General features: G+C 48.2%; 1 protein-coding gene across 1 annotated transcript in view; it reads right to left on the bottom strand.

Moving 5' to 3' along the window:
• The window catches only part of LOC103326878 (uncharacterized), a 28,268-nt gene that overhangs the window by 155 nt on the left and 14,976 nt on the right, over positions 1-13,137 (bottom strand). Inside the window, 3 exon segments of the mRNA XM_089048903.1 lie at positions 816-973; positions 976-1,254; positions 12,426-12,479. Of these exon segments, the coding sequence (XP_088905029.1) occupies positions 816-973; positions 976-1,254; positions 12,426-12,479 (491 nt within the window).

Consider the following 13,137-nt stretch of genomic DNA (forward strand, 5'->3'; position numbering starts at 1 on the left):
TATATACTTAGAACGATCACGCAAAAAATGAACCACGATGTGGCGGATCTACTAAGGTGCAAGGAGGTGTAGCTACACCTCTCTTTATCGGAAAAATTATTGTAGATGCTTCAAATTGCCCCTTTGTTTAGCTGGTGGTGGTGTACAGATTACGTTATTTCTATTTTCAACATTTAAATGTCTTTAAATGTCTTTGTCATTTTACTTTCATTTATTTTTATATTACTCTATTTACTTAAGTTTACAATGTAAATAAGGAAGTATCCCCCATTTGGATTCAAATAAAAATACTAGAAAATCAAATTCCCACCAAATCAAAATATGAAAAATCGGTTTTAGTGCAAAATACAATTTAGGCTAAAAATGATAGCTCATTAAGTCAATATATACTTCACAATAAAATCCCATAAAATCAAGTTTTCTTATTTGATGTGTAAGGAGTAAAAGCCGCCAAAAATTATCTTAAGAAAATTATTATTCCGAAAATTCATTTTTCATATTTAGTCAATATTTTTATATAAAACAATTTTTCATGTATGATATGAATGCATGAAGTGACCTAAGGTCAATCTAGATAAAAAGCCTTAGATGTTCAATCCACAAAGAGTTTTTAGCCTTTCAAAATTGCACCTCAACTAAAAAAATTCTAGGTCCGCCAGTAACGATGGGATCAAGAGATGACATTGTAGAATAGAATGAGCCCGAATGGTTAGCGCTATATTGACTTACCAGCTGGTTATCGCTTAAGCACTATATAATATATACTTGTACTCATGAAAGGCAATGACAAATTAAAAGCTGACCTCCAAACGTATTGCAGGCAAAGTAACCTGAATTTTGGTGATAAAATCCGCCGAGTGGTTTCCACTTGAAGAACAAGGTGGCAAACCACGTGCAGCTGTTCGTGAATAAGTTGTAACAGTTTGGTCTCCTTTAACATTCTCATCAATAGAATCAAAGGAAAACAGATGGGAGCTTGACATGGATCATTGTAAGTTAGCCGGGTGTTGAACATGTAGAATGGCGGTCTTGTGTTCTTCCAAGGCCTAAATGTCTCGAGGGGTCTCCGTAAAATGCTCAGGGGAATTGTATTCTCATAAATGTGAGCAGAATAGCCCCATAAGACTGAGAAAGACCAATTGCTTGGTCTGTGGTAGCAGATGGTTTGTTGAAGAAGACGAGAAGGGTCAACTTTTGCTGGCCTCATGAGGTGGTTAATGGACTCAGAGCGGTAAGTGAAGGGGAAGATTGCGTCTATGGTGTTTGTTTGTACAAATTTCCTCACGAGAATATTCGTCTAAGATTCCTTCGTCCTCTCCACTTCTCTTTCTCCCTGCAAAACAGATCGGGGTAAAGGACCACACCCGGTGTTGGCCAAAGGCCCTCCGATGCCTAAGTTAGGTAGGGTATTTCAAGGAAAACCGGGTAGCCGGAGCCGTGTGTGGTGGCCGGAGCCTTGTGTCAGAGAGAGAAAGAAAGTGGTGGCTAAGGTTTGTGAGAAATAATTTCTGCAGAGTTTCAGTAGGAATTTAGACGTACCTTGACCTTTGTGCGTAGCAAGTATTTATAATGGTCTCGGAGATTAGGGTTTCAGAGGAATAATTCCATAGATGGAAAATAATTATTCCTCCCTTATTTGGAATTGATTTGATTAATTAGGGATTTGATTTATTAGGGTAAATCAAATCCCTAATCGTGGTAGGTATCAGATCAATTCCTAATTTAATTAGGTAACTCCTCATTTAATTGGGAATTGAGGTAGGAATCAAATCAATTCCCAACTTAATTAGGTAATTCTCAATTTAATTGGGTAACTCCCAATTAAATTGAGTAACTCCCAATTAGGTTGAGTAACTCCCAATTAGGTCAAATAATCCCCAAATGGAAGGAATTATTTGACCTACGGTATGATTTAATTCGGTTCCCACAAATGCCCCCTGCCTGCATGGCACGTGGTGGCATGTAGGAGATGAATTATTTGTTGGGCTGTCCAGCTGTAACTGGGCTTCCTCCTTGGATTTGGGCTCTTGAATGGAGGAGGCTTTTGACTTGCCAACTGGTCTTTGACTTGGGCTGTCCAACAGAATCGGGTTGGAGGTAAGCCACCTGTCGCAGCAGTGGCGCATTTGGTCGGCTTATTTGTGGTTGATCCAAACCGCTTCAATTCCTTCTTCTTTTGTGTCACGAACTAGGAACAATATGAGTCAGCCGATCATGTGTGGAGTATAGACATGTTGGAAGTCGCGCGCATGGGTAGGAGGTTGGCGACGGTCCGCTGCCTTCACCCATCAGTGATGGTGTTGCATCCTTTGATCTGCTCTGAGCTGCGGAATTATTTACGTGTGTCTCGATTGACTCTTCGCTTGAAATGACATCCACAAGAAGCTCGATCTCGGCCCAACACGATCAATGTTCATCAAGCTTTTAACATCCTTGCTGTGTTCGGATTGCGCTGCTGTCGAGTGAACATCGAAGGAGGTGATGGTCTGCTCTCACCAAGATGTTGAAAGATGGGAGCTGCATGGCTCGGACCTAGATGATCCGCCATTGAGCGGGAGAAGTCCTCGACCAAGCTTCTCATTCTTCCACGAGCAAGTCTTCCGTAAGGAGGTCTCGCTTTGGAATGTCCCTATGGAGTTGCTTCCTCATCCGCCAGATCAAGTGCCTCGCCAAAGACGTAACAATAAGAAGATCAATGGCATGCAGTGAGTCCGGGACATATTCGCTGTATCCGCTCGAACTTCCTAAAACCCATGATCTACCCCCTGAGGAGGCTGTTGCGAGAAGTAGGGTTTGAGCCGCTTATGCCGATCTTGGGATCAAATCGAGAGAATTGTACATCCTGTTTAGCAATCACGACTCGCCCGCAAAGTTACACGAACATCAAGCACGGAGTCGACTCAATGTTGCGAGTTTAGCCAGCTAAGAGAGCTAAAAGAGTCTTATGCTCGAGCAAAGAGTCGTCTGCCGAGCAAAGAGTCCTGCTGCGCCGAACCGCCGATCTAGAATTGGTGATAGCACCGCTGGTCAAGTTCGACACTCATGTTGAAGCCACCGAGGCATCCAAGCATGAGATCATTGCTAATGCGTATGAAGCCTGACATACTTCTGGATTGCAGGAATAGTGCTTCTCCTGTCGCCTCTCGAACATGAAGACGGTAAGTAGTTTATCTTGACCTGCCCCTACTCAAAGTGAGCAGAGCAATGTTGTGGTGCATAAGAGCAGAGCGATAGCGATGAAGTCGCAATGGAGGAAGACAACTCCCAAGGTGGCGTGGTGATAAGGCTAGGCGATGGCGAGCAGTGTGTGAGGCCGCTGAGTAGATGGTGCATGTTGGCTCTTTGTTATGGAATTTTCAGTTGTCTTTCAAACTTCAATTTTCATTGTATCCACATGTGAATCAGATATCCGAGATACACTTGAAAGAAACTCCATTGAGTTTGTACTCGTGAAGTAGCTTGCCTACAATGGAGGTGGTGTGTAAGGCTCGTCAAAGGGCGTGTGCGTATGTTGGGACATGACGCTGGAAAAGACTCCATGAAGTTTGTATTCGAGAGCAGCATGTCTTCATGGAGGTGAGGCTTGTCGTCATGCGAGCATATGTCGGGACATAATACTCGAAAAGACTCCATTGAGTTCAGGTGCTCGTGGGAGCAACTTGTCCGCAATGGAGATGAGGTTCAGGGTGGCTCGCGAGCATGTCGGACACAATGCTCGAAAAGACTCCATTGAGTGGGTGCTCGGAGCAACTTGTCCGCAATGGAGATGAGGTTCAGTGGTCTCGCAGCGTATGTCGGGACACAATGTCGAAAAAAAGACTCCATTGAGTTCGTGTTTGTGGGCAGCTTGTCCTGCACATGGAGATGAGGCTTGTCGCTCGCGAAATGCGTATGTCGTGTGACACAATACTTTCAAAAGACTCCATTGAGTTTGTAAGCTTGTGAAGCATGTCTGAATGGAGATGAGGCTTGTCGCCGTGAGTGTATGTCGGACACAATATCAAAAAGACTCCATTGAGTTCGTGCTTCGCGGATGCACCTTGTCTCGCAATGGAGATGAGGCTTGTCACCGGGAGCGATGTCGGGACACACATTTTGAAAGACTCCATTGAGTTTGTGCTTCGTGAAGCCAAATTGTCCCTGTGGAGATGAGGCTTGTCGCCTGCGAGCGATGTCAAGGACACAATATCGAAAAAGACCTCCATTAAGTTTGTGCTTCGTGAAATGGCATTGTCCGCAATGGAGATGAGGCTTGTCACCTGCGAGGCGTATGCGTGACACAATATCTAAAAAGACTCCATTGAGTTAGTTGTCTGAAGCAGCTTATGTCGCAATGGAGATGAGGCTTATCGCTCATGAGCGTATGTCGTGACACAATACAAAAAGACTCCATTGAGTTTGTGCTCGGAAGCGACCTATCCTGCAATGGAGATGAGGCTTGTCGCTGAGCGATGTCGTGACACAATATCAAAAAGACTCCATTGAGTTCGTAGCTGTGGAGCAGCCAAATTTGTCTCAATGGAGATGAGGCTTTGTCGCTCGCAGCGTATGTCGGACACAATATCAAAAAGACTCCATTGAGTTTGTGCTTCGTGAAGGTATTGTCTAATGGAGATGAGGCTTGTCGCTCAGCGAGCGATGTCGTGACACAATACTTCAAAAGACTCCATTGAGTTTGTGCTTCGTGAAGCGCACCGTCTGCAATGGAGATGAGGCTTATCGCTGCGAGCGTATGTCGCGGGACACAATGCTCGAAAAAGACTCCATTGAGTTCGTGCCGTGGAGCAGCTATGTCTGCAATGGAGATGAGGCTTGTCGCTGAGAGTGTATGTCAAGGACACAATGCTCAAAAGACTCATTGAGTTTGTGCTTCGTGAAGCAGTCATGCCGCAATGGAGATGAGGCTTGTCGCCCTGCGAGTGTGTCGTGGACACAATGCTAGAAAAAGACTCCATTGAGTTCGTAGCTTCGTGGAGCGAGCTTGTCTGCAATGGAGATGGGGCTTACTGCCGTCATGTGTATGTTCGTAAGACATAATGCTCAAAAAAGTACTTCATTGAAAAGCTTGCTCTTGTATTGACGTTGGTGTGAATACATCGCTTTATTGAATAAAGGAAATTAACAACAAAGGTAAGATCAAAAGTAGTTCGTCTTTAATGGAAGTACAGAGGCCTGTCGTCGCAGCGTAGCCGCCGTGTAGCGAAGAGTTTCATGGATAGTATCTTCGAAGGTGGTGGGCATTCCATTGTCTCGAATTTCTTCTCCTTCTAGAGTATCAAGGTGTAACTTCCTCTACCCCAGATCGGTGATCACGTAGGGCCTTCCCATTGGCTTCATCTTCTGACCCTTGCCTTGGTGCTGTGATGAAAGTTTTTCTAAGCATAAGGTCTCCAGCCCTGAAACTGTCTGATCTTGGCCTTCTTATTGTAGTAGGCGTCAATCTGCACTGGTAGGCGCAACTCGAACAATGGCCTTTTCATTCTTCTTCGAGCAGATCAAGGTTGACTTTCATCCGCTTGCGCTTTGGTCAAGACCGCCACCTCAATGCTCATAGAAGGGACGTGATGTGTGGGGGAATGATTGCTTCTGTCCCATAGGCCAGGGAAAATGGTGTCTCTCCGGTCGATCTCCTTGGTCAGTAAGCGATAAGCCCATAGGAATCCGCAGCTCGTCGACCCATTTTCCTTATGCGCCTTCCAGCTCTTTTCTTTAGCACCAACACTATCTTGTTGGATGCCACCGCTTGGCCATTGCCTTGGGTATCGGGTGTTGATGTGATCTTTGTTTGATGCCATACGCAAAGAATGCGTGATTCGCCCCGCCACGAACAGGTACCATTATCGATGACATCGACATGCAACCAATCGCAAATAATGTTCTTCAGATGAACTGCTCTTTCCACATCGCCTCCTTGGTAGAAGATAAAGTCTCGCCTCGATCCATTTAGTGAAGTAATCTGCAACGATCATCATCTCTTTATTGGCAAAGTGCCGCGCATAGGTCCCACCAAGTCAATGGCCCAACGCATGAATGGCCATGGACTATTCTCGCAGATGGTATTCCTCGGGCGTGCCGTGGACCGCTTGTAGCGCTGGCATCGATCACATCTTCGAGCATACCGTGGAGTCTTAGCGCATGGTAGGCCGAAATAGCCTATGCTAAGAGCCTTCGAGCAAGTGATCCGCCTCACGGTGATTTCCACATTCGCCGCCGTGGTATCTTGCGTGAGAACCTTGAGCGCCAGGTACTTGATGCAAGTGAGATGAGGCCCGGAGTATGATCTGCGGATAAGTATGTCGCTTTCATGTAGTATCTTGCAGCCTTCGCTTGATTTTTCGCCTGCCCCTGACTTGTCCTCTGCGTGTTTTCATTCACTAGGTAGTCAATAATTGGGTCTTGCTAGCTAGATCCTCATCGACCGTCAGACGTCCTGGCTGCTCAGCCTTCTATGCTAGGCTAGTGGAGGTGCTCGACCGGGATGGAGCGTCTCAACTGGTATCCAGCCGCCGATCCTAAGCTTGCCACATCGCGCGCGCGCTTCTCTCGCCTGGGAACTTGGCTGATGGTGAAGGTGGGAACGCCAACAACTTTTGGACTTTGTCAAGGTACAAGATCATCCTTGGGTGCTTCGCCATGTATTCTCCCGAGGCTTGACTTGTGATTAGCTGGGAATCGAGTAGATGGCCAGCTTTTTGATTGATAGCTCCTTGCTGCCAAGCGCAAGCCAATGAGCAATGCCTCGTGACGCCTCATTGTTTGAAGCCGGGCCAAGCGTGATAGCTGCTCAAGCAGGTTCCATCCGGGTGATAATGACGCAGCGCCTCCAGCCTTCGTTCGACGCCCGCTCACGCCGCAATTGCACATGTCTCGGGTTGATCAGTTCAGAGAGGTCTTATCGCTCTCGAACTTTCCTTCTTTTGGCCGACCACTTCTTCTTCGGTACCGATGGTGTGAATTCCGCAACAAAGTCCGCTAAGGCTTGAGCTTTTATTGCGTCTGGCGGTAGAGGAGGTCGACTTAGCTCTATAGCCCACTTCATGAGTCGAGAAGCATCAGGGCTATGGATGATTGATCTCAAAGGAAAGTCGGTCATGACGATGACTCGGTGAGCTTGGTAATAAGGTCGCAGCTTTCTCGCAAACCACAAGGGCCAAAATGAGCTTCTCCAATTTCAGTAGCGAGTCTATGCATTGAGGAGAGCTTTTGACATGTAGAATATCGGATGTTGGGCCCCAAGTTCTACTCGAATGAGAGTGAGTGACGGCCGGTTGGACACGCAGTACACGAACAAGTCTTCACTAGGAACCTGCTTTGAGAGCAGGGAGGTGAAGTAAGGTAGGTCTTTAGACTATGGAAAGCTACTTCGCACTCTTCGTCCCATTTGTCTTTTTGTCCTTTCTTCAAAGCTTTGAAGAATGGTCTGCACTTGTCGGTAGATTTTGAGAGGAATTTAAGGGCCGCCGCCATCATGCTTTGTATTTCCTTCATCTGTGGAAGGCGACTTCATCTCGAGAATGGCTTTGATTTGGCGCGGGTGTGCCTCGATACCTTGTTGCGTCACCAAGTACCCCAGAATCGCCGACGATACACCGAACGTGCATTTACTTGGATTCAGCTTCATGCGATATTGGCGGAGCAGTGAATGCCTCGGTGAGGTTTTTGACGTGGTCTGCCCGCTGGGGCTTTAACCAAAGATATCATCCACGACACCTCCATGGTTCTGCCGATCCGCTTTTGAAAATTTTATTCACGAGCCTTTGGTAGGTTGTCTCCGCTGTTCTTCCGCCAAAAGGCATGACCTTGTAGCAAGTAGGTCCCTCTTTGATGATGAAAGAGGTCTTCGCCTTGTCACCATCGTACATCATAATTTGATTATAGCCGAGTAAGCATCCATGAAGCTGAGCAAAGCTGGTTGCCGGAAGTTGAATCCACGAGCTGGTCGATTCTCGGCAATGAAAAGTTGTCTTTAAGGCATGCTTTGTTGAGGTCGGTGTAATCAACGCATACTCTCCATTTTCCTTTTCTTGTTTCGCCACCAGAACAAGGTTGGCTAGCCATTCCGAGTAGGAGACCTCTTCAATGAAACCGGCAGCTAGGAGCTTGTCGATCTCGGCTTCAATGATCGCGACCCGCCAGAGCAAAGTTGCGCCTCTTCGCACTCACGGGCTTGCAGCGTGGCTGACATGGAGCCGGTGATGATGATGTTTGGGTCAATGCCAGTGCATGTCGATGGTGACCACACGAACATGTCTTTGTTGTTCGAGGAAGATGGTCACCCATCTTCTCGTCTGGCTTAGGCGCGAGCCGATCCGCGCTTGTCTGGCTGGTGAGGATCGAGGGTACTAACTCAACGCCTTCCTCAAAGCCCAACCTTCTTCAAGGGAGCTTTCCGAGCGGATTCCCTCATCTCGATCCTTCTTGTTTGAATTCCGCGCGAGCCGACCGCGCCTCCTTCTCTCGGGCTGATCAGATCGGGGTACTAACTCAACGCCTTCCTCAAAGCCAACCTTCTTCAAGGGAGCCTTCGGCGGATTCCTCGCCTCGATCCTTCTTGTTTGATTCTCGCACGAGCCGATCTCGCGCTCTTTGTCCGGGCTGGCCGTGATCGGGGGAACTAACTCAACGCCATCCTCAGCTTCTAACCCTTTTCGTGGAGTCTTCCGCGGATTCCTCACCTTGATCCTCGGTTCCTTAATCATATTGTGAGGCATCAACTTTCTTCCCTTTCGGGTTTGCTTGTCCGCTGGAGCGCTTCCTACCTCGTTGGCGCCTTGCATTATCGTGTGAACGCGGCGCTTGCTCTTCTTGAGCCCTTGGGCCGCATCTCCTTGCCATGGCTTGGTCATCGTTGATCGCCCGATCCCGCCTCAGGATGGGATAGCGATCTTCCGAGGTAGAGCAGATGTGATGGCCTCGATCTTGCTCGATCCACGGTCGGCCTAAGATTCCGCTAGGGGGAAACTCGTCTGATGACCATGAAGGTTTGCGAGGCACCATCGGGGTGAGTGCACATCCAGTCGATCCTTCCAACATGATTGATGTGGCCCCATTGAAGCCGATGAGCGATCCGCAAGTTTGCTAATCTTGGGCTCAAACCTCATCCTGTTGATAATGAGATAGTTGCAGGATGTTGGTCGTGACCGCCTTCATCTACATGAACTCGCCGATCACACCTTGTTCAATTTGGATGCAGATGACTAGGGCGTCATTATGTGGCGTGTCAAGACCGATCAAGTCATTCTTCCGAAGCCGATGATAGGTGTATCCACAATGGTCGGGTACTCCCATGACTTGGGAGACATAAGTTGCGTAAGCGATCTTTCTCTTGCGCTCCTTGGTGGTCAGCCCGACTCTGGGAGTCGCCAGAATGGTGTTGATTCAATGACCTTTGGGAGGTTCCTTGGCAAACGTGCATCACGATCCTCGATCCTGGATAGCCTTCTTGCAACGAACTCGCAATGACCTTCTCCGACCAGCCTCAAGGTGCCTTTTCCAAGCGCTGCAGCTTGTTGGTGTAATGACCGTGTTCCCGTGGAATGGGCGATTTGCTGGTGTCTCTTTAGAGGGTCTCCTTCATGGATGGTGGTCTCTTATCCACGACTTGCCCTTCACCCGAGCTAGGATCGGTGGATTGGGATAGCGAACTTAGTGAAGGTCCCTCGCTTCGAAGCTTCTCTTGGCGCCGCGACCGCGCTTATCTCGGGCTTTTTACTCGAACTTGTTGCTCTTTTGGCTTGCCCGCTTCGTCGGGTGGTCAACTTGCTTGCTAGCTTTCTTTGTCTGCGATACGATCATCGTCCCAAAGTGCGTAGAGCTATGCCGCCCGAACACTTCGCCAAGGTTTGACTTGGAGTTATGGCTAGCTCCCGGTATAGCTCGTGCTCGCTGGCAAGCCCTTCTTGGTCGCTGCATCCTATGATGTTAGCCTTCTCGCTAAACCGTCTCTGTAGTCTCGTAGAGACTCGTCTCGCTTCTTGCGCAGTTGAACAGTGGTCTGCATGCTTCTGACCGCCTTGTAAGAGGTGTACTCCTTTGTGAAAATGATGGTGAACTCCTTGAAGTTGCCTATTGACGCTGACGGTAGGGTGTGGAACCAATCCAGCGCCTCGCAGAGTCATCGCGAACACTTTGCACATCGTATGCGTCGCCTGCCTTGTACAAGATCATGGCGCTCTTGAAGTGCCTCAAATGGCTCTGGTTAGAGTCCCCCTTGAAGGGAGTGATGGATGGCGCTGTAAACCGCGGCGAGCTCGCTCCACCTCGGTAAAGGGCGGCAGCAACAACTCAATCAATTTCTTACCAGGCCTCCTCCGTGCTCCTTTGAGTCTGAGACCTCTGAGTTGGTCATTTACTAGCTTCACACATCCTCTCGCCGCAGGTTGGAGTCTCTGCCGACGCCTTTGGTGCCTCGAGCGATCGCTAACTTCTCTCCAGCTCCCAAGGGTCGATCCTTGGTTGCCCTCGCTAGTGGGGCAGGAGAGAAGGTTGAGTTTGGGAGGGTCCCTCCACAGCTTGTCGCCGCATGTTGGACCTCGAGCGGGCTGGTAGGCGCCGATCGCCATCCTCTCGCCGCAAGGAAGGTCGTTCGTGTCGACGCTCTCGGTGCCTCGAGCGTATTGGCTAACTTCTTCTCCAGCCCCAAGGGTCGATCTCATGGTTGCCGCCGGTGGGGTGAGAGAAGGTTGAGTTTGGGAGGATCCTCCACGCCTTGTCGTCACATGTTGGACCTCGAGCGAGCCGGGTGAGCGCTGATCGCCATCCTCCGCTGCAAAGAAGGTCGCTCAGTTGACGCCTTCGGTGCCTCGAGCGTGATTGGCTAACTTCTTCTAGCTCCCAAGGGTCGATCCCCTGTTGCCCTCGCCCGTAGGGCGTGAGAGAAGGTTGAGTTTGGGAAGATCCCTCCACAGCCTTGTCGCCGCGATCGTCACGAACTCGAACTCCTTGTGGACCTAAGTGAGCACGAACATTGATTGTGGGCCTAGCCTCGAGCACATTGGTCCTGGGACCTAACCTCGAACGGCTCTGTGAGTACTCGCGTTGTCTCGGCTCTGCCTCGCACGATCTCGCTTTTCCCCGGTTTGCCCCTGCTCGACTGCCTTGGGACCTCTCGAACTCGCCGCCAAGATGCTCGGTGCCTCCTCTCCTCGCCACGGGTCCAAGGTTGAGTCTTGATTCTGCTGATCTGCCGAGTAGCCGCCAATCAGTTGTTTTGATCATCGACCTTCGTGTGAGTTGATCAACCCGTGAGTTAAGGTCCACCATGCGCGAGTCAAGTAGAGTGGTGTGCATCGGGCCCAACGGCATGTGGGTTAGGGCTCCATTAGACGCGCATACAGTGCATATGTCAAGTGTGATCGCAGAGGAGGGAGAGAATGGATCTGCTCCAAGACCGAGATGACGTCAGAGTAGCCGTGGGCTGTGCGGCTGGTCCGTAGTTAAGTGGTGTGGTCATGTTGTGCTCCAACGGCAGATAGCGATGCGCGCAGCCCCAGAATCGCGCCGGCGATCGCAAGGTCGTGGAGGTCCTGTGGTCATGTGGCGGCTGTTCGCAATTCCAGCTAGTTGAAGGCGGCCGCAAAGCACTAGAAGACGGCCGCAGTGGCATTGGCAGTATGATTCTCGCTGTTCGCAGATTGAGGTTTCCACCACGAAACCATGAGATGGGCCCATCGTGGTGGTGTTACTCTTCGAACGTCTTGTATCAACCATGGTTGTTTGAAAAAAGGTGTGAAAGATGGATTTGGAGCACGCTTTGACTATATCTCGTGCTCTCAATGAAAGCACCAATTTGTGGGAGCAAATTTCGTCCCACTAGAATATTCGCCAAAGATTCTTTCGTCTTCTCCACTTCTCTTTCTCCCTGCAAAACAGATCGGTAAAGGACCACACCCGGGTGTTGGCCAAAGGCCTCCGATGCCTAAGTTAGGTAGGGTATTTCAAGGAAAACCGGGTGGCCGGAGCCGTGTGTGGTGGCCGGAGCCTTGTGTCAGAGAGAGAAAGAAAGTGGTGGCTAGGGTTTGTGAGAAATAATTTCTGCAGAGTTTCAGTAGGAATTTAGACGTACCTTGACCTTTGTGCGTAGCCAAGTATTTATAATGGTCTCGGAGATTAGGGTTTCAGAGGAATAATTCCATAGATGGAAAGGAATTATTCCTCCCTATTTGGAATTGATTTGATTAATTAGGGATTTGATTTATTAGGGTAATTCAAATCCCTAATCATGGTAGGTATCAGATCAATTCCTAATTTAATTAGGTAACTCCTCATTTAATTGGGAATTGAGGTAGGAATCAAATCAATTCCCAACGTAATTAGGTAATTCTCAATTTAATTGGGTAACTCCCAATTAAATTGAGTAACTCCTAATTAGGTTGAGTAACTCTCAATTAGGTCAAATAATCCCCAAATGGAAGGAATTATTTGACCTACGGTATGATTTAATTCGGTTCCCACAGTGTCAATGTGGTGGAGGGAGAGGAGAGGAGAGGTGTTAAAGTATAAGTGTATTAGCTGAGTATTTGTATTGAATTAAGTGAGAACCATTGGATCACAGTCCAATGGACAGCTAAGATGTATTCTTAGTTGTATCAAATTATGCCAGGTGTTGCTATCTCATAGGATAGTTAAATTGATGGTTAGATTTGAATGATGTAAATAGGGAATATACTATTCCCAAACGGTTATTGTACTGCACAGCTTGTGCGTGACTAAGTGAGAGAATAGACCCAAATTTTCTCATCTTCCTTTCCAAGCTTTCTCTCTCTTTTGTCTTCTCACCTGAGCTCCTTCTACCAATAATCCAAATAAATCATATCATGGTCTGAGTTTTCTAACATGGCCTCAGAGCCAGGTTTGTTTGTTTAAGCTGGGCGTTTGAATTTGTGAAGAAAGTGAGCTGCGTTTTTTGACAACCTTGCTTTCTTGGAGATCTGTGTCTAATATGGCAGGGTCTGGAGGTGGTGAGCTACGAGCTCCGATCTTCAATGGTGAGAACTATGAGTTCTGGAGCATAAGAATGAAAACTATTTTCAAATCTCATGGGTTATGGGAACTTGTTGAGAAAGGGATAGAGAGCTCAGATTCGAAGGGAGCCGATGATGGGAAGATGATTCTCACTGAGATCATGATGAAAGATGC

Source organism: Prunus mume, linkage group LG3 (assembly GCF_029339155.1).
Source record: "Prunus mume cultivar Tortuosa linkage group LG3, ASM2933915v1, whole genome shotgun sequence".
In the NCBI taxonomy this organism is placed as follows: domain Eukaryota; kingdom Viridiplantae; phylum Streptophyta; class Magnoliopsida; order Rosales; family Rosaceae; genus Prunus; species Prunus mume.